The sequence below is a fragment of the Nilaparvata lugens genome, chromosome X (assembly GCF_014356525.2).
Source record: "Nilaparvata lugens isolate BPH chromosome X, ASM1435652v1, whole genome shotgun sequence".
Lineage (NCBI taxonomy): Eukaryota > Metazoa > Arthropoda > Insecta > Hemiptera > Delphacidae > Nilaparvata > Nilaparvata lugens.
The window spans coordinates 73616188-73644002 of record NC_052518.1 but is presented as its reverse complement, the minus strand read 5'-3'; the positions used below and the strand labels follow the sequence as shown (position 1 = coordinate 73644002).

Genomic DNA, 27815 nt, shown 5'->3' with positions numbered 1-27815 from the left:
TGTGATAAGAGAGAGAGAGAGAAGTGAGAGTGAGAGAGAGAGAGAGAGAGTCCGAAGGAAAGGGTATGTGTGAGAGAGTGATGTGGTTGAGTGGGAGTGAGAAAGTTCGATATGTTATATATGCTATATGGTGGGTGAGGAATAATAGTGTGTCCCTTATGCGACACTCACAGATATATATATAGTACTAAAACCATATCCATAGATTTTGGAAGCAGCATGTCATTCAATCTTTTGAAACAGCATTTATTGTCTAAGGGTGGTGAAAGAACTTTTCTGCATTCCATAACAACAATCTGCAGACTGACGTCTCGGGTATTAGAACCAAATGGCCTTGCTTTATAGAATTATAAATACTCATTCAGTATTACAATGCCTTGCTTCCATGAAAAAAGTCGAATGTTTTCCGTTAGGTACTTCTAGAAAGCCCGGTCAATTAGTCATCGGTGGTGTCCTCAGGTAGAACTACCCTGCTAATAGACTATGTTCACTGAAGCGTAAAACCAAAGTTAACCAAATGCATCTATTTCTAAAAATTCTAGTGCCAGGTATAAAGTACTGCACTTTGGCGGCAGGAAATATTTAACATGTGTTTTCCATATTATACCCTTCCTGGAAAAAATAGATTTTCAGTTAGTATTGTTTGCCTCCCCTCTACGAGGATGCTACCTGTGCGTTTGCGTTGCGAGTTCAATAGTTTACAAAACACATTCAGTCGACATGGAATTGGTCAAGGAAATCGTAACGCTCCGCAATACTACATTATAGCATATTGACGATGGATTTTTCTATCGGGTGACCTCCAGCGACCAATCCTTGGGTCTACTCGCCCTTCAAAGCCATAAGCTAATAAGGATAATAATAAAATTGAAATTTGTACTTATATTTTTTGTGTAATCAATTCCCATGATAATTTATTTATCTTTATTATTCATCATCTTACTAATAATTAATCTTTCTTTTAATATTTTACTAGGATTATTAGGCCAGTAGGCCTACACACATGATTTTTCTTTGAGTACTAATTGATTCTTGACAACAAAATATCTTTATAATAGATGGCTGTATGTTTCCTACTTAGTTAAGGTCCAATGCTCATAGATTGAATGCTGATCAGTGTGACCTGATAGCTAATTGTGGTTTGGAGGTGGTTAATGAGTTCGTCTACCTTGGGTCTTCAGTAAACTCAAAAAATGAAACAGCACATGAGATCAGGCGAAGAATCTTACTTGCAAATAGGACATACTTCGGTTTAGCCAAATACTTCAGATCAAGAAATTTGAGTCGAGAGACAAAGATAAGAATCTACCGCACACTGATTCTGCCTGTGCTGAACTATGCCAGTGAGGCATGGACCCTAACAAAACAGGATGAGAATATGATCAACATTTTCGAACGAAAGATTCTACGCCGAATTTTTGGTTGTGTGCAAATTGATGGAGTGTGGCACAGAAGAAAGAATAGGGATCTGTATGATATGTACGGCCACACCAATGCACTGGCTATTATCAGAGTAGGGAGACTCAGGTGGGCAGGCCATGTTGAAAGAGCTGATGACTCATATCCGGCTAAAAGAATCATGAATTACAACACTGGTCGACCAAGACTGAGATGGATGGACTCAGTCACTGAAGATGCAAGGAGACTTGGTGTAAGAAATTGGAGACGAGCTGCCATGGACAGAGTAGAATGGAGGCGATTGCTGGAGGAGGCCAAGATCCGTTTTGGATTGTAGAGCCGTGGATGATGATGAATAATCCACTCGACAGCTGATTTATGATAAATAATTCTATAGTCTGATTTTTACGATAATACTGGCGTTTGAAAGAGACTCTTTCTCCTTTTGTTTTATCCTTGAAATGCAAAATTTCAAAAAAACCTTGTATATATACGTTGACGCGCAATTTAAAGAGTAACATACCTGTTAAATTTCATTGAAATCTATCGCCGCGTTTCGCTGTAAATGCGGAACATAAAAATATTTAAACATAAAGTGAAATGCAAAACCGTTGACTTGAATCTTAGACCTCACTTCGCTCGGTCAATGAAACTTTGGATATCTGAGTTCTTTTTAAAGTCCTATGCTATTCTACTTGTTCTACTGAGGTACATTTTGATTTTTTTTTTCATAGTACATGGCAGTTTGAAATTAACTTTTCTATTGATTTATTCTAACCTTGTCTACAGAATTGTGGCATATGAGGAGTACTGTATGTCTAATTTTTTGTTATCCACGTCTGCATCTATTTTCAGTTTGAAGAACTGGATATCAATCTTGATTATTCAAATGTTTTATTGTTCAACATACACACACATTATTTACATTCATATAAAAACAAAATGATACACAATTTCTTTAAACCAATAAAGCCCAAGGTGAAAACCTGTGAGGGGAGAAAAATCTAAATTTTCACATGAAAACATCACTCGAAAATTCATCACGGTTTTGCATTTCTCTTTATGTTTAAATAAAGAGAAATGCAAAACCGTCGACTTGAATCTTAGACCTTGTCTAGTCTTGACTTAATCTCATAGTTGTACAGTCAGTGCCAGTGAGATTTTCTGCGCACACTTCATTGTTACCATAATATTTAGATGATGGTATTCCTAGATGAAATGGATCGGCGTGAATACGCCGAATGGATCGACTCGTATCATTTGAGGATAATGATAATGATGATGGAACACTATTCTGTTAAAAGGAATAGTCTCCATTATGTTCTTAGGGATTTGCTTGTGATCATGTTTCTATAAAGTCGTCATTTTATCAATTCGAAGATCAGCCTTCAAAAATTTAGGTCAACTTATACATTTCAACTCACGTTGCTACACGTTTCAACTTAGCAAAACGACATAGGGAATTAATATTATTATTCTCTAGAGCCCTGGAAATATCCCTGTTATTGTTCTTGGTACCTTATACAAAAGGGACTCCATAATACAAAAACAAATCAGTCCTTGCCGGACAAAGCTAGAGAAAGAAGAAGAAGACGACAGGAGGAGAAGAAGAAGATAATAGAAAAAGGAGACAAAAGAAGAAGAAGATGAGAAATAATAAGAAGAAAAAATATGGATAGGAGAAGATTATAACCGTTGAGTACACTATTTTATCTATAACCACTCTTTTCTTGAATTGAAAATTTATAAATTACTGGTGGTACTCCCATACAGTAGCAGTCAGGCGTGTATTCAAATACCGTTGGATAACATCTTTCCAATATTGTTCCATCCATCTAGAAGTATATAATCTTTTCTTTCTTACATTGATATCACTTATGTATAAGTTACTGCAGTATCAAAATATGGCCTTAACCTGAACAATTGAAAGTCACATTTAAATAGCTATTCTGGAGTTTGGTAGAAATACATTTACATGGAAATCAATTTATTCATTAAAGGCAATCTACATAATTCTAATAGGTTCTGATAACCCATAATGATAAAATAGGTGTTCAATGAATAAATGAAGCCTAACAACTTGAAATATATTTCAAATCATTTAAGAATAAATTGATTCTACCTCGGTGCTAGTCAGCTTTACATTTGTACATGTATCATTGTATTGAATTATTAAATATTTGATGATTTTTTTTAAAACGACATTTTAATCCTGGACTAGTAGTTCTATGAACAGTAGACCTCGCGCAGTTATAAAACACAGCCTCGTCTCATACTGTCCATAAGAGTAAATCCTGTTTGTATGTTGTGTCGGCAAGATGTCGGTGTGAAAACGGCTAATGGCTGTTGGGGTTAGTGTATCAAAAATATGCTAACATCAAAAGCTAATCTCCTTCAACACACTGGCAACAGGTCAGCCCGAGTTGAAAGCAGATAAAGGTCGAGAGAAAATACTATGTTTTCTTTCCGTTATTAATTGCATGCGTCATTGCATGCAATGAATAGTCAACACTACAGCTGATTTTTCACTAAGTTACATTGATATATTAATTGCATGCGTTATTGCATGCAATTAAAAATCCACTCAACAGCTGAATTATTATGGATGATTCTATTCTGATTTTTACTGTAATATTGGCGTTCGAAGGAGACTTTACCCATTGTATTAACCTTAAAATGCAAAATTTCCAAAAAACCTTGTATATACGTCGAGGCACAATTTAAAAAGAAATATACCTGTCAAATTTCATGGTAATCTATTGCTGCGTTTCGCCGTAATTGCGGAACATATAAACATAAAGAGAAATGCAAAGCCGTCGACTTGAATCTTAGAACTCACTTCGCTCGGTCAACAAATTTAAATTTTAAGAAACCACAAATATCCTGGATGAAAAGGGGAATCAATTGCTATGTAGATTTGAATCTAAATGTCTAGGATACACTAAACAGTCCACTAAATTCATCATTTTTTCTCCACAGGAGAAACGTTTAAAGCTGGCATCAAATGATGTCACCACATTATTTACATATGTAAATTATATATTTATATATGTATGTCACGTGGATTGAAGGAGCGTTGTTTGTCACGTTGTTTGTTGATTGAAGGAAGATTCCATTTTACTATTTAAATAAATCATAATGTAATTTACTTATCCACTTCGAGATTTACATAGTGATAATAAGTAGGAAATGAAATATATAGCAAACACTTCAGTTGCTATGCAGGCCTACTGTATTGTACTCTGTAGTGTCTTATTTTTTACTAAAGTGATGAAGTATCAGAAAATACTATTATTCAGCATTGTTATGTATTATTTTCAATGTCATTTTTTTCTCTTTCTTTACAATAATTCAAAATTTGTTATTATTTTAAATAAGTAGATAACTTAACTATTGTTTGTTTTTAATCATATTATTTGTATTATTTTTTGTATTGTTATAATACTTGATAGAGAGTTGAGTGTAAGAGAGGGTCGACTGTGCCCTTACTTCGCTCTCTAAGAAAAATAAAGGCAGTCATTCTATTCTATTTATGTCACCATAATATATATATGTATATATATTAAAAAACAGATGACATCCAATTTATTAGAGCAAATGGAATGCCTTCATCTTCATGTGTAGGCAACACACCACACCAACCTTGTTCCTGTGAGACTGACCTTGTCTCTGTGACACTCCACTTGTTCGAATGGGACTCCACCCCTCTTCTTGTTCCAGTGACACTACTTGTTCCAGTGAGACAGACCTTGTCTCTGTGAGACTCACCTTGTCTCTGTGGGAACTTGTTCCTGTGAGACTGCCATTTATAAAAATACTTGTTCTTATGTAACTTGTCTCTGTGACACTAATATCGTTCAAAAACACTACTTGTCTCTGTGAGAACTTGTCTCTGTGATACGGACCCGTAAAAGCTTAGGTTAGAGGAGGCTGGGTCTGGGATGAACTTAGGTTAGGTAAAGCTTAGATTAGTAAAAGCTTAGGTTCGGGGAAGCTGGGTCTGAGAAAAGCTTAGGTTGGGGGAGCTTGGGTTGGGAAAACTTAGATTAGAAAAAGCTTAGGTTAGAAAAAAGCTTAGGTTAGAGAAAGCTTAGATTAGGAAAAATCTAAGGTTAGGAAAAAGCTTAGGTTAGGAAAAAGCTAAGATTGGGAAAAAGCTAAGATTGGGAAAAGCTTAGTTTAGGAAAACTTAGGTTAGGGGAAGCTACGTTTGAGAAAAGCTTAGGTTAGGGGAAGCTTAGATTATGAAAAGCTTAGATTAGGAAAAATCTAAGGTTATGAAAAGCTTAGGTTAGGAAAAAAGCTAAGATTGGGAATAGCTTAGGTTAGAAAAAACTTAGGTTAAGGGAAGCTACGTTTGAGAAAAGCTTAGGTTAGGGGAAGCTTCGGTTAGGTAAAGCTTAGATTAGGGAAAGCTTAGGTTAGGAAAAACTAGGTTTGGGAAAAGCTTAGGTTAGGGAAAGCTTGGGTTAGGAAAAGCTTAGATTGGGAAAAAGCTTATGTTAAGAAAAGCTTGATTTTATTCAATTATTTTTACAATCTTCTAAAACTTCTGAATTGCATTGGAAGCTGAATAAAATGTGTTCCTCAATATCGGTCTGCAATATGCCTATGCAAACATATTGAACTCTTCTAAAGCTAAAATACTGCACTTTCTTGTATTTTTCCCAAATATCTTAATAATCTATAACATTTTCTAACCTCAAATCTATTCCCTGCAAAAATCCCAATGAGATTTAGCCAATTTAGTAGTCACTAAAAGTAGTAAAAAATAATAAATATGAGAATTGAAGAGTATTGAGTGTGCAATTTTTTTATTTTCCCAAATATCTCGAACAATTTTGAGTTTAGGCTATCAAGTGACTGGACATTTTTCCTTTAGAATATATGATTCTGCTAGATCCAATAGTTTAAAATACCTATTAATCATCATGAAAACAAGTTAACCTTTTTTAAAGCAAAACATTTGCACTTTTTTGCACATTTTTTGCAATATCTCAAACACTACTGAAGTTACGAACCTGAAATTAGTTTCATTGGATTCCTTTTTCAAATTTTACATAAGATTGCACTAGTTTAAAACATATTGTAGCCATAAAAAATTATTAAAAATAAAAATTGATATAAAAATTTTGAACTTTTCGCCATGTTTTTTCAGCTAATCCTTGGAAATCGACAACAATGTTATACATGATTGATCTCGTCTTGACCTCCTCTATCGATCTATGTAGGTCTCAATGCTATATTCCGCGGCCCATATACTAAAGTGCCCCCAAAAATTGTTGTAGAGTTTTATTATGAAAAATGGCGTCCGCTTTCGTCAAAGATCTCCTGTAGACATTGTTAGAAGTTGATGACAGAGTGCCGTGCAATATATAGACTATTATATAACGTGGCTACACTTTAGTATATGGCCCGCGAAATCCAGCATTTAAGGTGTCTGCCCACTACACCGTATCATACTAGGACCGTTATAGGAACGTGACCGGCACGTAACATGCATGCCAATGCCCACTGCTATGTATCGACAACGTTACATACACGTTATAAACGGGTTATATCCGCGTTTATAACGGCTATACAACGCGTATGATGACCGTGCATACCCCTTCCACTGACGCACAGTGCATGTCTGTTCATTTGTGTACTATATGCTCTGTGAACACGTCTTCCATGCTGGTGTAGCAGTTCAGTTATTTGAACTATCGTTAGTTGGTTAGTTGAAGTGTAATCGGTTGGTTAAACTATGCCTTTAAATAAGCTGTATTTAAGGGGACTAGCAGTGATTGCCATTATTTTGGATGAGGAGGAAGAAAGAAACCACAAAAAGTCTATATTTATTTCTTTTTCATCCCACTGACCACCTATGAAATGGGTATAAGGATCTGTCAATTATAATCTAAGTCGTCAATCTTTGCATTCCATAAAGCAAAAAGAATTCCTCACTGGAATAAGGACAAACCTGCAACAACTCCTCCCTCACCTTAATTATGAACTTTTCACCTGTAAGAGCCTTTACGCGTGTTGGCAATGAATTATAAAGCCGAATTCCTGTACTCTTTACCCCCCTCTCATACATACCAGTACGATGAATGTCATCTCTGAGGTTTTGTCTATATCTGGTATTGTATGAATGGAACAACTCTCCTGTATTGAACCTATCTTTATTCTTATCAATAAAACAAAGAGCCTCCAAAATATATACACCTGGTAGTGGGAGAATCTTTAACTCTTTGAAATAACCTCTACAACTTGCTCTAATAGATTCACCCACCATCACTCTAACTGCCCACTTTTGAATCCTAAACATATGTATTGCATGAGTTGAATTGCCCCAAAATATAACACAGTATGAAAGAAGAGAATGGAACACAGCAAAATAAACACTTCTAAGCGTTCCTGCATCCAGCAATTTCTTCACTGTTCTAAGAACAAATACTGCCGAGTTTAGTTTGCTTTTTAGTTCGTCTAGATGAGGTCGCCAGGAGAGTTCAGAGTCCAGCACTACTCCAAGTACCTTTGCCTCGTTTGCTGAACCTATGTTTCCATCTCTCGTATACAATACTGCTTCCCGAGCCATTCTGAATGGAATCTGCATAGTCTTATTGTAATTTAGTACCAACATATTTGAGGCCAGCCATTCTTCTAGTTTCTGAAGAGCTCTTCTACTTTCAGATTTCATATCATGCTGACTGTTACTTTTCAATAAAATACTTACATCATCAGTGTATAAAACACAGTGTGCTGGCTCAAGGTGTGGTGGCAAGTCGTTAATATATAGAAGGAAAAGCAAAGGACCAAGGACCGATCCCTGAGGGACCCCACTCCTCGCCTGTAACCATTCCGATTGATACACAAAAGAGTGAGACTGTATTTCCACCCGCTGATATCTCTCATCAAAGTATGATACGAACCACTTGAGAACCTTGCCTTCAAAACCATATAATTTCCTCTTTTTCAATAAAATTTCAATGTTTACAAGATCGAAAGCTTTGGAAAGATCGGCAATCAGGCCACATACCCTGGATCCTCCATCCACAGAATTCAGCACTTCATTTATAAAAGAAAAAAGCGCATCACCTGTAGAAGTGCCGGGCCTGAATCCAAACTGTTTAGGGGACAGCAGTTTTAATTTGTTTAAGTACTTTCTTAATCTGTGGAGCACTACGTATTCGAATATCTTTAGAAATACAGGTGGATTGGCAATCGGTCTGTGATTTTCAGGAAGATTGTGGTTACCTTTCTTATAAATGGGGACTACCTTAGAATATTTCAACTTTAACGGTACACAACCGGCTTTCATTGATTTATTAAAGATATAAGTCAGAGTTTCAATTATATGTTCGGCTGTTTGTTTTACTAGATAGTTTGAAATATTGTAGTGATCATAGGATTTTTTATTTTTCAATGATTCAATTATCTTTCTGAGTTCTGTTCTACTTATTGGATCAAATTCTTTCAAGTGGAAAGTGCGCGACTGTTGATGAACACTGCTAAAAAACTTTAAAAACTCATCTACTTTAGTGTATTTACAGATAGCTCGCTGTATTTTCAGAGGAATATTTATAAAATAATTATTTAGTAAATCTGCAGCTTCTTTGCCTCCTTTTATAATTCCAGTTTCATTGGCTATGTTTGTTTCTAATGTTGAAGCGGTACTCTTTCCTGTCTCAGTCTTAACTAGTTTCCATATTGCTCTTGTTTGATTTGAAGATTTTTTTATAAATGTACTAGCGGCAATTTTTTGGCAGCATTCAGGACCTTTCTATAAGTATTTTTATAAATTCTAAAAATGGATTCTAAGTTAAAGTATTTTATACCTGACGATGTAATTAAGTGAATCAGTACCTACCGAAGATGGCATTTTCAATGACAAGCTCAGTGTCTTCAATCTGTCTCTAGATATCCTAATACCTTGAGTAATCCACGATAGCTTATCTATTTTTCCCCTGCCCACTGATCTTTCTGGATCATATTGATTACAGTGACCTATATAGGAGTTCATGAAGCTATTGAACATCATATCGACATCTGTAGAATTGTAAACAGAGCGCCAGCATTCATTTGGAAGCCCGTTTTTTAAAGCTGTTACATTTTTTGATTAATTACTCTGTACTTTTTACTTTTCCCGAACGGTGAACATTTTTTCTCCTCAGAATTGGATTTTAATTTCTGTAATTTTAGTCTAGCACTACCACCATCGTGATCAGAAAAAGAGCAGGGAATAGTTCCGCCACTAGAGAGAGAGCTGATGGATAGTTCGAAATAATGTAGCCAATTTCTGTGGCTGAATTTTTAGTCACTCATGTTGGGCCCTTAGCTATTTTGTTTGCTACAACACAATGATGTTTCTATCATCCTTATTGTAATCTATGTTTAAGTCACCACATAAACATACTATTTTACCTTTCTCTTTTGTGACTTTTGATAAAACAGATCTAAGTGATTCGATAAAAATTTCGAAATCCGAATTGGGAGCTCTATACAAACATAAGACTATTAACTCCTCATGTCTATTAACTCCTCATATGAGACATGATAACTCCTCATAGACATTCCTCCATGCCATGTCTTTCTTGGTAGAATCCATGAACTTTGGATGCTGTAAGTTGAACAATAACTCATACTTGCGTACACAAGTTTAGCAATGAACTTTTCTGTATGACTTCTACTACACATAGCACATACACGCATACGCTATACTAGTTAAAACCGGGTCTACAACGCGGTACATACGCGGCTATACACCGGTTGTGAATGGAACGTAACAACGTAACAAGCAAAATATTCTCTCCGAGAAATTGCATGGTGACCGGTCATGGACACGTTCCTATACGGTACGGTTAGAGACCGGTCTAGTGGGCATTGCCAGGTAATAATACACGTGAACTATTCTTTGTTGCATGTGCCGGTCTGAGTATGATACGGTGCAGTGGGCAGAGACTAGCCTATTTAGAACGATAGAGGTCAAGACGAGGTCCTGTGGGTTTGACAAGCGGGGGGATGATGGGGACTGCGGTTCCATGCTATGTACCATGGTGCAGTGCTTGATCATCCCTACAATACTAGGAACAGTGGTTCGATCCTGTCTTACCCGAGACATTGACTAGCTCTCTTGTAAAAATGACCATATTACATTTAAAATTATATTTGAATCAGAGTATGTTTGATTTGATTTGAAGGTGCAGTCCCCTAGCGATGACTCTAGCCGCATGGCTGGAGTCGTCGCTCTAGATTATTATGTTGCATGAATGACGGCAGATGAATTAGAAATGTTGGTTACTATATTGCCTTTACTATTCATAATTATATCTTTTGAATCATTCAATCTAATAAATTTGTAGGTTATGTGTTCCAGCCGCGACGACTCTAGCGCTCTAGCCGCGCGGCTTGAGTCGTCGCTAAGGAATCTTTCCTTTAAGATGGCATCGTCCAGAGTTGAATTTAATCTTTGTTGCCCTCCATTAAATCTAGTCAATCAGCATGACTCAAGCATATGACTCATAGTTTGAACCACGCCACATTTAGGCTAGTTTCACACATAGTTCTGTTTGGTTTGGTAAGCTTTCTGTTCGTTTTCGGACGATTTCGATATTTAGAATTAGGTACCGAATAGAAACCTCACAGCACCATACTCCCCCTCGACACGAATACGTTTTATCATATTCGAATTTGCTGCTAGGAAACAGCAAACAAAAACAAAGTCTTCCACACACGCTCGTTTTTTTTGTTTCTATTCAACCTGATAGTGTGATTATCAGTTTTAAAATCGTCTATGTCAAAATCATATGGTCAATTAATTTCAGGGTAATTCACTGGATCATTTTTTTACTTTCCTTGCCCTATTACAATAGGTAAGGAAAGTATTGCTTTCCAAAATAATTAAGGTACCCTAATTTAATGTTTTCTATGCGTTTCAATGTCCCCTTAGTCCAAAAACAGGATTTTTGGGTGTTGGTCTGTGTGTGTATGTGTGGGTGTGTGTGTATGTCTGTGAACACGATAAATCCATTCCTAAATAACCGATTGACTTGAAATTTTAAACTCAAGGTCCTTATACCATGAGGATCCGACAATAAGATATTCAATAAAATTCAATTCAAAATGGCGGATAATAGCTAAAAAACCATGTTTCACGGTTTTCTCGAAAACGGCTCTAACAATTTTCTTCAAATTTATACCCTAGGTAGCTATTTATAAGCCCTATCAACTGACATGAGTCTTATTTCTTGGAAAATTGCAGGAGCTCCGTCATATTCTTGAAAAAAATGAATTTTGTTGAATTTCTATCACGATTTTCTCAAAAATGACTTTTTTCAAATTTATACACTTTATTATCAGCTCTATTAACTGGCATGAGTCTCCTTCCTTGGAAACTAACAGGGGGTCCACCCCATCATTGAGAAATTGACTTTGTAACCTCCTTCTCGTGCGTGAGGTAGGTGCAGTTTATTCGAAAGAACACATAGTCGATATTTTATTTGTAGAACACCTGTTTTGACTTTTAAAAAATCATCAAATTTCACAATATTTATACAAAGGAAAATGTACTCTGAAAACAATATAGTATGATCGTAGTTTTAAATATTTAGCCGCCAATCGGCAATATGTTATTCCCCTAAATTATTCTCGTTTAAGAATGATGCATACAGTACAGTTCAATGAGCAAGGAAAGTTGTGTGAGTGTACCACATCAGATTTTTTTTAATGAATAGTTTGCCAGACTATAAATGCATCGACTGCTTTCCTCAGTGCAATAAGTGCTGTGGTTAAAACTTAAGGATAAGTGCTGCTCTAAAATCCTAAAAAAATATATGGATAAATTAAAGCTCAGGAAGCATGTTTTATTTATTTTTTTTATTTCTCCAAGGCAAATTACATGAATTCATGAATGGGAAGAATAGATGAAGGTTATGTACCATGTCTCTTGTTTCCAAAGATTCACAGTCTAAAACAAAACAAGAAACAAAGTTTCAATTTAAAAAATAATCAGTCTGATCGTCCAAAATTAACGTAATAAAGAAAAACAATTTTAAAAATTTCACAATTATTTCTAATTAACTTGAAAATTTTGGAGTTCAAAAAATCACATCTTATATTTGAACACAAGCTGTTATATTTGAATACAAGTATGAATTTTAAAAATCCAAACAGCTGTGTTTGAGAAGAAAATACCTAATAAGAACCGGTCGAATGAGAACCTATTATGTATGAAAGCAGTGAGAATTTGATTGGCGGTTTGGCCACGTGTCTAAATTTGATGTTTGACTGGGCGGGACTTCTTTAACTCTTGAGCTTTTAGGATGAAATCACTGAATTTCCAACCAGTCAACACTTGGATAACGTCTTTGATCAAACATATTTTTGATGGGGCAGGCTGCTGGCCGATTCTCTGACATTCTTCAAAACATTATTGAATCCAATACTTCCATAGTAAAGCTTTCTGCATGAATAAAAAATTATTGAACCTTATTTCTCGGCAGTTGGGAGATACTTGGCTGGTTCCATGACGGCACATGGTGCACCGGCAATAATAGACCAAGGTGCGTCTTTGTGTTGCAGCCAGTCTCCAGACGAACTTGTCAATTTATTCGATATTCTAAAAGCCCCTGGCTACCTGTCAGGTTGGAACGGAATCCCAACTAGTTTTCAAAGACATTTTAGACAAATTGATATTCTCTTCTATTCATGAAAAAATTAATCTTAACATTGAGATCAGTCGTTTCTCGAGTGCTTTCAAAACAGCTAAGGTTATACCAATATGTTAATCTGAGCCTAAAAACGAATTTTCAATCCATAGATTCCTGTGTTCGTTACAATGTCAATGTGATGTTTTCAAGTATAACTCAGCTTTACTTTTTTACTTTTTGTATGATTGTTTTTGACTATGTCTCTAATGCACAAAGTGTTTAATGGAAATAAAGAATTGAATTAAATTGAAAAATTTATCAAGAATCAATTATCTATGTACATTTATGAAAATTTGATTTGAAAATCATATGGGTTTCAAGAATCCAGGAATACTTCTGATGCTCTTTTGACTTGAGATGGTTTATTTTATATTATATCAAAATAATTAATAAAGTATCAATAAAATTTGTGGATTTGGCAAAGGCCTTTGGACAGAACCAAATAAAACTCGAAACTTAATATGGTTGGAGTCAAGCACCCTTTGGCCATTACTCTTCCTTATTCACATAAATCATTTTCGAAAATTACAGATAAAAGACAAACTGTTTTTATTTGCTGATGACACAGTATTGGTGTGGACTGGAGGCATTTGAGAGAGAACCTTTTGTAGGCCATCAATAGAACATGCAATAATCAAAAACTGGTTTGATTACAACAGCCTAAATCAGTTATATTATTTATTATGTATCCATTATTTTATTGTGATTGCATGTGTATATTAATCTAAGCCTAAAAACTAATTTTCTATCCATAGACAAATTACGTTCGTAAACTTTCCTTCATATGCAGACGTATGTGGAAGAACTGGTATTTGTGGAAGAATTCCGTATATGTAATCAAATCAAATCAAAATTTTATTCGCAATTCAAACAATTGAGGGTCCTGCCAAACCCGAAGGTTTTTCGGCGGATGCCCAGTTACAAAAAAACGAGTTACAAAAGATAAATAAACTTAGACAAAATAAATATGACACTTCAAAGATTTAAAGTATAAGATGAAAGAAAACAAATACAAATTGCAAAAATAAAATGAGAAATATACATCAGATTTTGATAGAGAATTGATAAAAAAAGGGGAAAATAACGAAAATTATTAGAAAGGAATGAAATAAAAAGGAAAAATGGAAAAATTGTTTTACACAAGTAATAACACATTTTTATCGTTGAGGCAGGCGGCAGTGACAATAAAAGGAAAATTTTAAAATGTTATATTCGCAATTCAAACAATTGAGGGTCCTGCCAAACCCGAAGGTTTTTCGGCGGATGCCCAGTTACAAAAAAACGAGTTACAAAAGATAAATAAACTTAGACAAAATAAATATGACACTTCAAAGATTTAAAGTATAAGATGAAAGGAAACAAATACAAATTGCAAAAATAAAATAAGAAATATACATTAGATTTTGATAGAGAATTGATAAAAAAAGGGGAAAATAACGAAAATTATTAGAAAGGAATGAAATAAAAAGGGAAAATGGAAAAATTGTTTTACACAAGTAATAACACATTTTTATCGTTGAGGCAGGCGGCAGTGACAATAAAAGGAAAATTTTAAAACTTCAGCCAGCAAAAATTGAAAAATTCTAATAATGTAAGCATATGCTGTCATTTTTTTAACTTGACGTTTCTTAAATTATGTTTACGTTTGTAATATTATTAGTTTTATAAATTGAATGTGCTGTTATTATTGAGATACAACATCCTTCATATAGTAGTCACGAATATTTGGAGGAAGTCTGTTAAATAAGTAGGGAATTACATAATGTAGGGATCTTTTACTATAGATAGTATTGAATCTGGGTACTACATATATTGACGGATATCTTAAATTGTAGGGTGAGGGAGGAGCAAGGAGTCTATAGTATAAATTTTCTTTGTGGAGTATTAAAATTTTGAAAAGGTAGAAATGTTTGGGCGATAAGGTATGAAAAACCTTGGTAATTGTAATATGTTTTGAATTCTTGTTTTTTCAAGACGAGTTTTTTTTAAGATATATTTTTTGTTATTTTGAATTCCTTTGCTTCTAGCGTGTTGAACTTTGAAAAGTACCCAACTCATCGAGCAAGCCACCTGTTGGTCATTATTTTCAATCACTTTTTGATGAAACTATGATCCAGTCTCCAAATGCATTCATATGTTGTCTAATTTTTGGAATTTGATTTAGTTGGTTAATGTTGGAAGTTATGAAACAAGTATGATGTCATCCTATCCTTTTTGTTGTATTATTTTCAGGAAAATATACCTTATACGGAATCTTGGAGATCTGAAGTTGTGGGATGATTCAATCACCATTTTGTATTATTTGGCTTTTAATAATTTCCAACTTATTTTTGCTATCCCGGACTCTTGACCAAAAGGAAGAAGTCAAAAATGTGAAACTGGCTCCGTGTCAACTGTGTAGAACTCTAGTCGACTCTTTCAAAAAGGTATGTTTTGAACGAGACTGAAATCAATTTATTGATTCAAACATGATAAAATATTGTGTATCATAATGCTCTTTCCGACTCCTCATATTCATCCATTCTACTCTTTCAAGCTGTATAATCAAAAGTATTTTTCAATTATTACATCTTGCCTCGACTAACGGTTTTTCCTCTATCAATAGATGCAAGGAAGCAGTGATGTATCCAGGACGGGGGTGGGGGGGGATTTGGGGATGTATGCCCTTAAAATCGCATTACGTAAAATTGAATACCATACCTCCCCACACCCAAAGTGTGAACGCCAATGTTTACATAAAAATTTGACTTAGAAAATGTATTAATAAAATGACTAGTAGATAAATGTTATTTTAGTATGAAAGATTTCATGGATGATGATGTTTTTTGAATATAATTTCAGTTAATACTGTAGTTTATTACTTGTTAATATTAAAATTATTCAGCTGATACTTTAATAATGGATTAGCTTTTATCATTAATTAGTCAAATTAGTTATTAAGAATTGACGAGGCGCCTGATCTAACAGTTTCTACTGTTAACAAAGAATAGAAATGCTGATAAATATATAATTGAATGAATAAAAAAAAATATTATTATTGAATGAATGACATCCACATTATTCATAAAAAAGTGAGTTTTTGTAGCTCATTATATGAATAACAATCAGAGTAACTTTCAACTGGTCTCATTAGATTTCTAATTTTATATAAGATTCAATCCACTCAAGTACCCCCATGAGGCCGCCACAAAGTTTTCAAATGGATAATTTGAATGTGACATCTTCCGCCATTATTATCTCGTCAACAAATCATTTCAGAACCCATGTTTTCGAGAACTTTCTTATTTTATTTTGATGCAAGGTAACACCACACGAGGTTTGACTCTCTATTTCAGAAACAGTCTGTATATATTCCATTTAAAAATATATTTTAGCATTCTTATTGTATTTGTTTTCTCACATGTGAATTTGTGAAACTGTTGTATTGGTATATTCGATCATGTGTCAGTGACAATAGGTTTTTGAAGGTGCGACATGTGAATGAATGTATCTGTTATCATTGTGCTTGTTGTAGGGAATTGAAAAGACAGAAAAAGGGAATTTCGAAGGAGGAGACAGTGCTTGGGAGGAAGAGAGGAGATTAGTTTATGCGAAAAGTGAAGTACGTTTTGTTGAAATTCAAGAGCGCTTATGTTCAGAGGTTGAACGAGGACAAGCCCACGTGAGTTCGAAGCTTTACTTTATTAATTATCACTTGGAATCAACAACCCTGAGGCTGTCCTCGGATTGCATACGAATGTCTATCGTATTACCGTACGTAATCGTATGAATTGAGAGATGCGTTTCTTTCCATCAAAAAGTACGAATGTAGACCTATATCAGGGAAACAACTCAGGAGTTTTTTTCCTATAACAAGAAACTATGCTATTTGATATTATTCCAAACAATTTCAGCAGTATTTTATAAATTTTTCAATGTACAGTATTTAAGATACGATAGTTTCCAAGATTGGTGTTCACGAGTAGATATTTTCAATGATCCGACTCTCTTCTCTCTAATTAAAATTGTACTACTGATGTCAACCACATTCTTCCATAGACTTTATTAAAAGAATTCATTGAGTTGATTAGATTTCTACCTAGACTCATTTTTCAGTTTGAGTCACAGCTATAGTTTTAGCATAGTTTGAAATTGATTGATTGTTTCGTGTGTTTTTTATTGTAATGTAGCTAATAATGATTTCTGTTTTGTGTTTTGTTTGGTGGGAAATGAATTATTTTTTTTCGTAATTGATAACAGTGCCAGAGCACCGCTGAACTATGGGAACATCATCTGGAGAATTGGTGGAACCATCATCAAGATAAGGATTTGTACGATTGGCTTTGTATTGAAACAGTGGAGGATTGTTGTCCGACCAACCATTATGGTCGCAGTTGTTCACCATGCTTAGGCTATCCTAATAATGTCTGTAGTGGCAATGGACGTTGTAAGGTATGATTTTTCTAATGTAAAATAGATTATGATTGGTGAGGATTACCAAAAGTATCAAGATTAGTAAGGGTTTTGAAGATTTTTTCATTTGCATTATACAGGATGCGGCAGAACCGATTAAACATTCTTAAGGAGTAGGAAAAAAGAAGAGATAATTCTTAAGGAGCTATAAAAAGTGACTCTTTATAAATATAGGAAAGTTTTTTCCTGAATCTGGACATTCTATATTGATAAGGCCTTGAAAATCATGTCCTAAAAATGGCGGTCATTAGGCCTAGCATCAATACATTTGTTGAAGACGATTTCTGTAGTTTTTTAGCAGCTCTTGCACTAATGTTGGGAGGTGTGGCATTAACTTGATCAATAATTCGTTGTTTTGCGGTTTTTCATGAATGATTCGAGGATTTTCTTAAGCACAGTAGCGGAAGTTTTGCTTATTCACTTATTTTTTTTTCTTTAAGATTACGTCCTAAAGACTCCAGTCATGGAGTATAAGACAAGTCATGTTATTACATAATAATTCTAACACCAAGTAGTTCAACCTAGTTTAGGTTTGAAAGGAATTCTTGTACACTATAAAAAGCTCTATCAACTAAATATTTTTTAATTTGTTTTTTGAAAATCTTCAAATCATCATTACTTTTCAAGATTTGAGGTAGCTTGTTATAAAATTTCCTACCAATATAATCTGGTTTTTGTTCAAATAACCTACTATTGTGACCCATTATATGATAATCTGCTCTGTTTCGCGTATTATACTCATGAACATCTGAATTCTGGATCACACCACTCGTTTTCACATGCATTACAACTTCATATACATACAAAGATGGCACAGTTAATAGACCAAGCTTTTTAAATAAAGGCCTACAAGAGTCTAACCTATTCACTTTCTCTATACATCTGAGTGCCTTCTTTTGAATCTTAAACACCCTGTCCATATTTTGTTGAGATGAATTACCCCATACTAAAATAGCATACCTAATATGAGATAGTATAAGTCCATGGTAAGCAGTTAACAGTAGTTTTTTTATCATTCAGCCTAGCAAGCTGCCGCAGGACAAATACCCCAGATGATATCTTATTACATATCCTCTCAATGTAAGGATGCCATGTTAATTTCCTGTCCAATAAAATTCCCAAGAATGCTACTTTCTCTTCTTGGTCTAATTCATTTTCCTCTACAAACACATTTATTTCTCTATTCTCTACTGAATTATATTTACTTTTGAATTGTAGGAATTGACATTTCTTACTATTTATTGTTAATTGCCTTTGCTTCAAGAATTGGACAATTGACTGTACTCCAGTAAAAGCATTTATTTCTAGACTATCTAATAAATAATTGTTAAAGATAAGCGATGTGTCATCAGCAAACAACAGAGCTCTGTGATCTTTTAACTCTTTTGGTAATTGGTTCACATACAACAGAAACAGTAAGGGACCCAGAATTGAGGCTTGAGGTACTCCAGCCTGGACCTCCAGTTTTTTAGATTTAATTTTTACTATTTCATTCCCATCCACCTTGGTAAGCTCAACACACTGGTTTCTACCTATGAGATATGATTCAAATCATTTTAGTTCTATACCATTCACACCTACAGTTTTTAGTATTTTCAATAATATTCTATGGTTCACACAATCAAAAGCTTTGGATAAATCAAGAAATATTGTGGCTGCCTTCTCACCTGAATCTATTATATCTATTGGTCTTTCAACAAGGGATACTATTGCAGTCTTAGTAGATTTCCCTTTCTGGAACCCATGCTGTTCATCACATATGAAATTAATTTCTTCCAGGTGCATCAATAGCCTATTTAAAACTACTCTTTCAAAAATTTTACTTATTACATTTAAAATACTAATGGGTCTATAATTTTCAACTCTTTCAGAATCACCGCTCTTGAAAATTGGCAAAATTTTTCCTTGTTTCAGATCATCAGGGAAAATACCCTGCTCTAGTGAAGTATTAAGGAGATGCAATAAAGGGTCCAGTAATTCATTTTCACATTCTTTTGCTTGAGACCCCATCCAATCCTACTGTTTTTTTGTTATTCAATTTTTTTTTATTCTTGACAACTCATCTCTTGATAATGGATGAAATTTAAATACCTTTTCAATTGGCTCAGCATTTAATGTAGTTGTATTATAAGTATTAGTGTTCAGTGACTTTTGGAGATTATATGCAACCTGTTGATAATACTTATTGAAAAAGTTACAAATGTCTATACTATCATCCATATAATTTCCATGTTCATCGATTATCCTAGGGACATTAGTAACTGTATCTTTTTGAGCTGCTCTCCTATTTCTATTAATTACCTCCCAAACAGCAGAGTTAAAATTGGTACTAGTTGTTAATATTTCAGCTGTTTTCTTACACTTAGCTTTCCTCACTTCTTTTGCATAGTTTTTCTTTAGACATTTGTATTTGACTTCACTCGGAACATCCCTCACTAATTTAAATTCCTCATAAGCTTCCCTAACAATATTTCTTTGAGTAAGAATATCTTCAGTTATCCATTCATCTACTTTGTTTAATTTACTTTTTACTTTGACTTTTTTTATTGGACAGCATACACTAATGTGAAATCTTAGAGTATCAATGAATTGCTTATATTTGTAATTTAGGTTACAACTGTTATAAACACTACTCCAATTTTCTTGAAGCAGTTCCTGCTTCAAACAATTTATATTTCCTAGCTCATATTGCTGAATTTCTTTCACAAAAGTTTTTTTTCTGCTTGGATTCTGGCCCTGCAACTTAACATCTAAAATTTGATAGTTATGATCTGATAGATCTGAACTACCTAACCTGACATTACAACCTTCTATATTTGTGAGGATATTATCAATAATTGTCTGTGAAGTTCGAGTTACTCTTGTATATTCGTGGACCTTAATTTATAAATTATTCATATTAATAATATCTCTAATATCCTCTGTCATTTTATCCTGCCTGGCAAAATCGGTATTGAAATCTCCTACTACTATAACATTTGTGAAACGAGTGGTTGTAATTTCCAAAAGTGTATGGAGCAGCTCACAAAATTTTTGCCAGTCTCCATTTGGTGACCTATAGATACCTAACACTGCTACCTCAAATCGATCATCAATTTTTAACCTTAGTCCCGTCACCTCTAAATCCATCTCAACAGAAAATCTCTTAACAAAATCCAGTTCATAAGTTTGGGTATGTTTAGCATTGCTAGTGAATATACATACACCACCACTTCTATGAGCTATTCTACAAAATTCTGATCTCAGTGAATAGCCTGGAATCCTAACTTGATTTATTTCCTTTATTTTCAAGCCATGCTCTGTGAAAATAACAATGTCAGGATCCTCCTGTTTAAGAAATACTTCTAATCTGTCAATTTTGTTGCGAAGATACTGAATATTTTGATGATAAATACTAAAAACCTTACCATCTTGTGCTACTCTATCTCTAGCATTTGTAGCTATTTCCCTTTCCCTGTTTTGAGCCAATTACTAAAAAATCGTTATTTGTTTTTTTGACTGTTTTTAAACCAGAGGATTGCAAACGGCTTTCAATCAGCTCTGCCAATCTATTACAAAAGATTACTTTGCCAGATCGATTTAGATGCAGCCCATGATTAGTGAAGTTATGTCTTTTCAGCCTTTCATTTAGAAAACAAATCCCCAGTTGTTTAGAATTCTTATTTTTTAGGCTGTTGATTGTATTATGGATTGATTTGTTTGTCGAATTGATTGCTTCATTTAATTCTGGCCTATCAAACCTATTAGGAATAGTACTTATTATTAAGTTTGTTTTTTTGCTGAGTGGCACAATTTCCTTGATTTTTTCTGTTACTTGAGGAAGATGATTCAAGTTAGGTTCATTTATATTATTTGAGCCACCCAGTACAATTAGATAGGTAGTCATTTTCATCAAAATCTTTAGTTTGTTCCCTAGCTGACTCTACAACTGCATTAATTGATGCACTTGGCTTGAAAAAACATTGGACATCAAATTTATTTTTCAATCTTTTATCAAGGAGATCACTGCAATCACGTCCATGACTGGACGTCAGTATCAGAACTCTCCCTTTCCTATCTTTATTTCCCTCAGCTATATTTTTGGTTGCTGTCTTCAAAACCTCACTGTACGTTTTATTTCGACCATTTTCAGAGCATTTCTCATCATTTAGGTTAGATTCTATTTTTTTTGCATTTGGACGGAGGTTCTATCATACATTTAGTATTATCAAATTTAGATTTTAGTTTCTTTATTTCCTCCGACATTAGACTACATTGATTTTTTAGATTTAGTATTTCTTTTTTATGGTCTTCATCTTGTAATTTTATAATCAGTTCCAAAGATTTAATTTCTTCTACCATCCCTAACCTTTCTTCCTCAGACGTTTTTAGAGTTACTTCTAATTGGTTTTTTAAATTAGTGTGGCTACTTTGTAGTTGAGCAACTTTTTCGGCTAAAGTAGTTTGAGGAACTGGGGTTTTTGGTTTTGGCGTTTTTGAATTTTGGTTTTGGGAACGCGTAAGTACTCCCGCTATGTGTACATTTCTATTAATAACCTTCGGTGTTCTACTTGAGCTCATCTTCCTATCTAAGAAATTATATTACTTGCAATAACAATAATTGATTTATAAATGATAGGATTTTAATTTGCTTATAATTTTAGTCAAGTAAACTATCTATGTTTATTTTTAAATCTTGAAAACCTAACCTCAAAATAACCTCTAAACGATGTTTGGCTTATAAAATAGAATTAAGAATTAAAATCTAAAACAAAATGATAAAACGTGATCAAGAAACAATTAATAATGAAATTAATACAAAATTTGTACTTATCCGTGACTATTTATAACACAAAATCTTCCAAAACCCAGGAGCGAAATTATGTATGACTTTCATTCACAACCTCAAGGTCATACCATCCATTATCCATTTAGATCCATTTAGATATTATTATCCATTGAGATGAAGATGTGTCTCGTCACTACTAAATGAAGCGGCATTTGAAGGGATCTGAGCAAGCATTTTTGCTCTCACGATTTTTTTTCGGCTGCCGTAGTCTGCTAGGCGTAATTTTTGAGCAATCATTTTTAAAGGATGAAACATCATATCGAATTGCAAATTCCGTCTAAAACTGCAGTCTGAAATCCTCAGTTCTAAAGAATGTCGACGAGCAGAACTTTTCCAGCTATTTTATTACTGCTGTTATCTTCATCCTCTGCACATTCCTGACGTTCTAATGGATCTCCGACGTCCAAGTGTGTCTGTTTCTAGTATACTATCATTTCACTTGATCTGGCGAAATTGTGTTTGTTAGCTTTAGGAACAGCGTTGTTGTGTGTAATGTTGAATTGTCATCGAAAAGCTTGTTGTGTGATCACAGATGCATATTGTTTTCTTAATAACCGCGAACGGCAGAACCATGATGAACATCGGTCTAAATCATGTTACCCACTCAAATTTGCTTGAATAATGAACTACAATTGACCACTGGAAAACGTTGACTATCACATTTGATGTGACAATCGAAGCAAACTGCTTGATCGGTTCTGCCGCACTGTAGTAGAACCTCGATTAACCTGCACTCTATGACAGTCCTTAACTGTGAATCTATTATATTTTGTACTCTAGCATATTCCTAATACAATAAATACAGTAGGATGTATCTTTTGCAGTTTTGATCTCCCTCCTTAATCTTTGAAATTCAGTGACAGCGCTATACTACTGTCCACTCTTCTCATATACAGCATAGTTAATTCGGAGTAAGGTGAAATTAACAGCACCACGCCATACTTAACAGTGTTCATCTTACTTTCGACCCTCATTATTTTAACAGTTTGTCTCCTATCTGAAAGGTAACTTGGTAAACCAATTGAACGACTTATCTCGAACGCCTATGATTTGAAAGATTTTGAATGTTCATATTTGTACAGTTTAAGATTTATTGAGATTTATATTATAATTGACATTAAAATCGATTTTCTAAAGTAAATGAAAATCTTTCGTCAATTATTCATTTTAAGTAATATGTGCGAAGTAAGATCATTATAAATCGATTTTTTTGTTCAACATGCCGAAAAAAGGTAAGAGTGAATTTTCAATTGATATTGATAGGAAATTTGTTTTGGAAAAATTCTCGGGGAAAATTGGACAAAATGCAAAATTCTGGCTGGAAGATTTTGAGAAAGAATGTATCCGTTACAATATCCACAACGATGAAGAAAAAATAACATGTTTAAGACTATTTTTAGAAGGGAGTTCTGAAGATTGGTATACTTCCAACAAATATAAATTAGGATTGAAAAATTGGAATTTGTGGTCAAAAACATTTCTCCAAACTTTTTCTAATAAAGGCTGGTCAAATGTGAGATATGCATATTCATTCAAATACATTGAAAATTTTGGATCTATGCTTGATTATGCTTTGAAGAAGGAACGATTATTGCTTGAATGTGAGAGAACTATGACAGATGAATCTAGAATCTCACATATTGTTGTGGGACTACCAGTTCATATTCAGAATAGATTAGATAAGGAAAATATCGAGACCACAGAAGATCTGATGAATGAGATTCAAAAATATGATTCATTCACAAACTCAAACGGACATAGTCATATAAATAGCCAGAAAAAAGACTCAACCAAGATGGAAGAGATAAGAAGAAAGAAGACTCCTTGTTCTGTATGTACAGCCTTGGGAAAACCAAATCGCTTTCATCCTGCAGAGATCTGTAGGAATAAAAATAAAACAGTGAATTTCACAACCTGTGAGGAAAATACACTCGATGTTGATAACTCAAAAAACTGAATAAGCCGGCGTGTAAGTTCATTCCATTGATTACAGTTAATGTACTAGTTGATAAAAAGAAGATTGTAAAAGGGGTTTATGACAGTGGCTCAAATATCACTCTAATAAATCAGAAAATTGTTTATGAGCTGAAGACAAAACTTATGAACGACCATAACCTTTTTCGAACTATTAGTGGTGTGAATTTTACAAATCGCCGGGCCAAAATTCCAATGAAAATCAATAAAATCGAAGAAATAATAGATGTATATGTTGTGAAGAACAATAATTTCTCTTATGACTTACTTCTTGGATTGGATGCAATAAAAAAGTTCAAATTGATACAGAATGAAAATTTAGAAATTTTACAGAAGGTTGATGACAAAACAGATGTTGAAAGATTGAATTATGAGTCATCTGTCTTCTCTGTAAATATGGAAAGCAATCTGAATTATCTTGATACTGAAAAGAGACAAACAACCGAAAACCAAGAAGAATGTACGCCAGTCTAAGGGCAAAATAAATGTCTATTATAAATACATAGAGAATGCGGCAGTGAAAGTTCTAGAACCTTTACAGCACAATCTACTGAGGAAGGACATACCTGACATCTGGTCAGAGACATGTGATAAAGCTTTCCAAAACGTGAAGAAATACTTATGTTCTAGTCCCGTATTACAAATTTATGATTATGAAAAACCAGTATTCATTTTCACCGATGCCAGTGGAGAGGGATTTGGAGCTGTACTGAAACAACCAAAAGAAAATAATGAGCTTCATCCAGTAGCATATTTTTCAAAAAAACTGAGCCCTGCTCAAAAGAAGAAAAAAGCTATTTATCTGGAATGTATGGCTATAAAAGAGACAATTGTGTATTGGCAATATTGGTTGATAGGACGGAAGTTTACAGTGATCACAGACCACAAACCATTGGAGAATCTCAGAGTGAAAGCACGAACCGATGAAGAATTGGGAGATCTTGTATACTACCTATCGCAATATGATTTCACATTGATATATAGCCCAGGAAAAGGAAATGTTGAAGCAGATACTTTATCAAGAAATCCAGTTTTAGAGCACTTTGAAGGAAATGAAGACATTTTAACAGTTGTGAATTTGATATCTATACAAGAAATAAAAGACGATCAAGAAAAAACAAAGAAGCAATAATGAATAATAGGAATGTTGAATATAAAGAGGAAATATTCTACAAATGTATGAAAGGAAACAAAAGAATCTTCCTTTCTCAAGAAAAGGGTAAAGAATTGATTGAGAAAATTCATTTTCAACTAGGACATATCGGAACTCACCACACACTATTACACATACGTCCACATTACTACTTTTCCAACATGGATGAAATGGTCAAGCGCTATTGTGATTCGTGTCATATATGTAAGAAGAATAAAACAAGAAGAGGTCGCTCAATAGGATTACTTTCACAATTGGGTCCAGCTAGTGAACCGTATGAGATCATGTCGATAGATACTGTTGGAGGGTTTGGTGGAAACAACTCAACAAAACGATACCTACACATATTGGTCGATCACTTCTCTAGATATGCATTCACTTCAAGCTCTAGCGGTCAAACTACTAAAGAATACATTCGTTTGCTAGATCCTATCTTACAAAACCATTCTGTCAAGATCCTATTAGCTGATCAATATGCGTCTATCAAATCAAAAAAGTTTAGAGATTACCTACTCGAAAAAGGTGTTACAATGGTGTTCACATCGGTAGATTGCCCACAATCAAATGGTCTTAATGAGCGGCTAAACCAGACATTGGTGAATCGTATTAGATGCAAAGTGAATAGTCCAGAAGGAAGAACGCAGACGTGGTCGAAAATAGCGGAAAGTTGCACATCAGAATACAACAAGACAATCCATAGCACTACTAAATTTACACCAAGATATCTGCTATTGGGAGAGGATTTGGAAATAATACCATCACAACTGAGGAAAAAACGAAACTTACAAATAGACAGAGAAGAAGCAATAAAAAATTCCAATTTAAACCACAAACGGAACAAACTGAGATGTGATAAGAACAGAAGAATATATGGTTTCAAGGAAAAAGAACTAGTGTATATAGAAAAAGGGAACAAGTTGAATAGAAATAAATTAGATGAAGTTAGAAGTGGACCGTTCCCCATTATAAGAAGAATATCAAACTCAATGTATGAAGTGGCCTGCGGAATCAATGGGAGTGAACCAATCATCTGTCACTCAAGCAAATTGACACCTTCGAGGAAGTTTCTCGTTCAAGGGGGGGAGATGTAAGAAGCTGGTTGCTCTACATTCACGCTTCTTCTTTCTAATCATATGAACCATATGACTTGTTAATAATTTACTAATGTTGTTTATCAAACTAACAGCAGAGCTGATGAGAGAATCATTGAATGTTCATATTTGTACAGTTTAAGATTTATTGAGATTTATATTATAATTGAGATTAAAATCGATTTTCTAAAGTAAATGAAAATCTTTCGTCAATTATTCATTTTAAGTAATATGTGCGAAGTAAGATCATTATAAATATAAAAAAAGTTTTTGAACTAAAAAATTTACTTGGTTGCAAAGTGGAATTGGAAGCACTGAAGAAGGCCAACCTGATACCGCAATGCAAACGATGCCAAGCATACGGTCACACACAAAAATACTGTAACAAGGGACCTAGGTGTGTAAAGTGTGCAGGTAAACATCAAACAAAAGACTGTACAAAACCCAGTGATGCTTTACCAAAATGTATTCATTGCGGGGAAGCACATCCAGCCAGCTATCGAGGCTGCACTGTCGCAATCGAATTGCAAAAGATTAGAAACTCCAATAAAACAAAAAATATTCCAGATTTACGGAAGAACACAGTGAAGAATATTCCACCAAAAATCACAGAAAATACACAAACCCACAATCCAAACAATGAAAGCGCGGTTAAGAAATTAACTTGTCTCAAAAGAAAATAGACCAAAATTGGGAGAGCCAAAAAGTGAAGTAGGAGATAACAATAATATTTTGCGGCTCATCTTGGCAAAACTGGATAGACAAGAACAAATAATCACCTCACTGCAGTCTAAATTTCAGAAGTTAGAACAAAGTAAACTACTGCAATTCAAATGATTCATTCACTAAAAATAATGGAATGGAACGCAAATGGATTGTTACAACGGCAACAGGAGTTGGAAGCAGTTCTAAACATAGAAAAAAAATAGATATATGTCTTTTATCTGAATCTCATTTTACAAAGCAGTCGTTTATAAAGTTCAAAGGCTGTAGGATCTATCATGCTATCATACATCCCAGCAATGTCGCAAGGGGTGGGAGTGCCATCATCATCAGAGACAATCTACAACATCGTGAACAAGTGAAACTCGAAAGTGATAGAATACAATTGACAGATGTAGCAGTGAAAGCAGTCAATTATCATTTTGTTGTTGCAGCTATTTACTGTCCTCCCAGATATTCCATCAGAAAAGATGAATATTTATATGTTAGGAGACAAATTCATTCTT

General features: G+C 34.2%; 1 protein-coding gene across 2 annotated transcripts in view; it reads left to right on the top strand.

Moving 5' to 3' along the window:
- The window catches only part of LOC111049063 (cysteine-rich with EGF-like domain protein 2), a 58103-nt gene that overhangs the window by 7140 nt on the left and 23148 nt on the right, over positions 1-27815 (top strand). For both annotated transcript variants that reach the window (XM_039441603.1, XM_039441602.1), the window contains exons 2-4: positions 15321-15514; positions 16603-16749; positions 17328-17519. In XM_039441603.1, the coding sequence (XP_039297537.1) occupies positions 15365-15514; positions 16603-16749; positions 17328-17519 (489 nt within the window). In that variant the 5' untranslated portion in view covers positions 15321-15364. The remainder of the gene's footprint in view (positions 1-15320; positions 15515-16602; positions 16750-17327; positions 17520-27815) is intronic.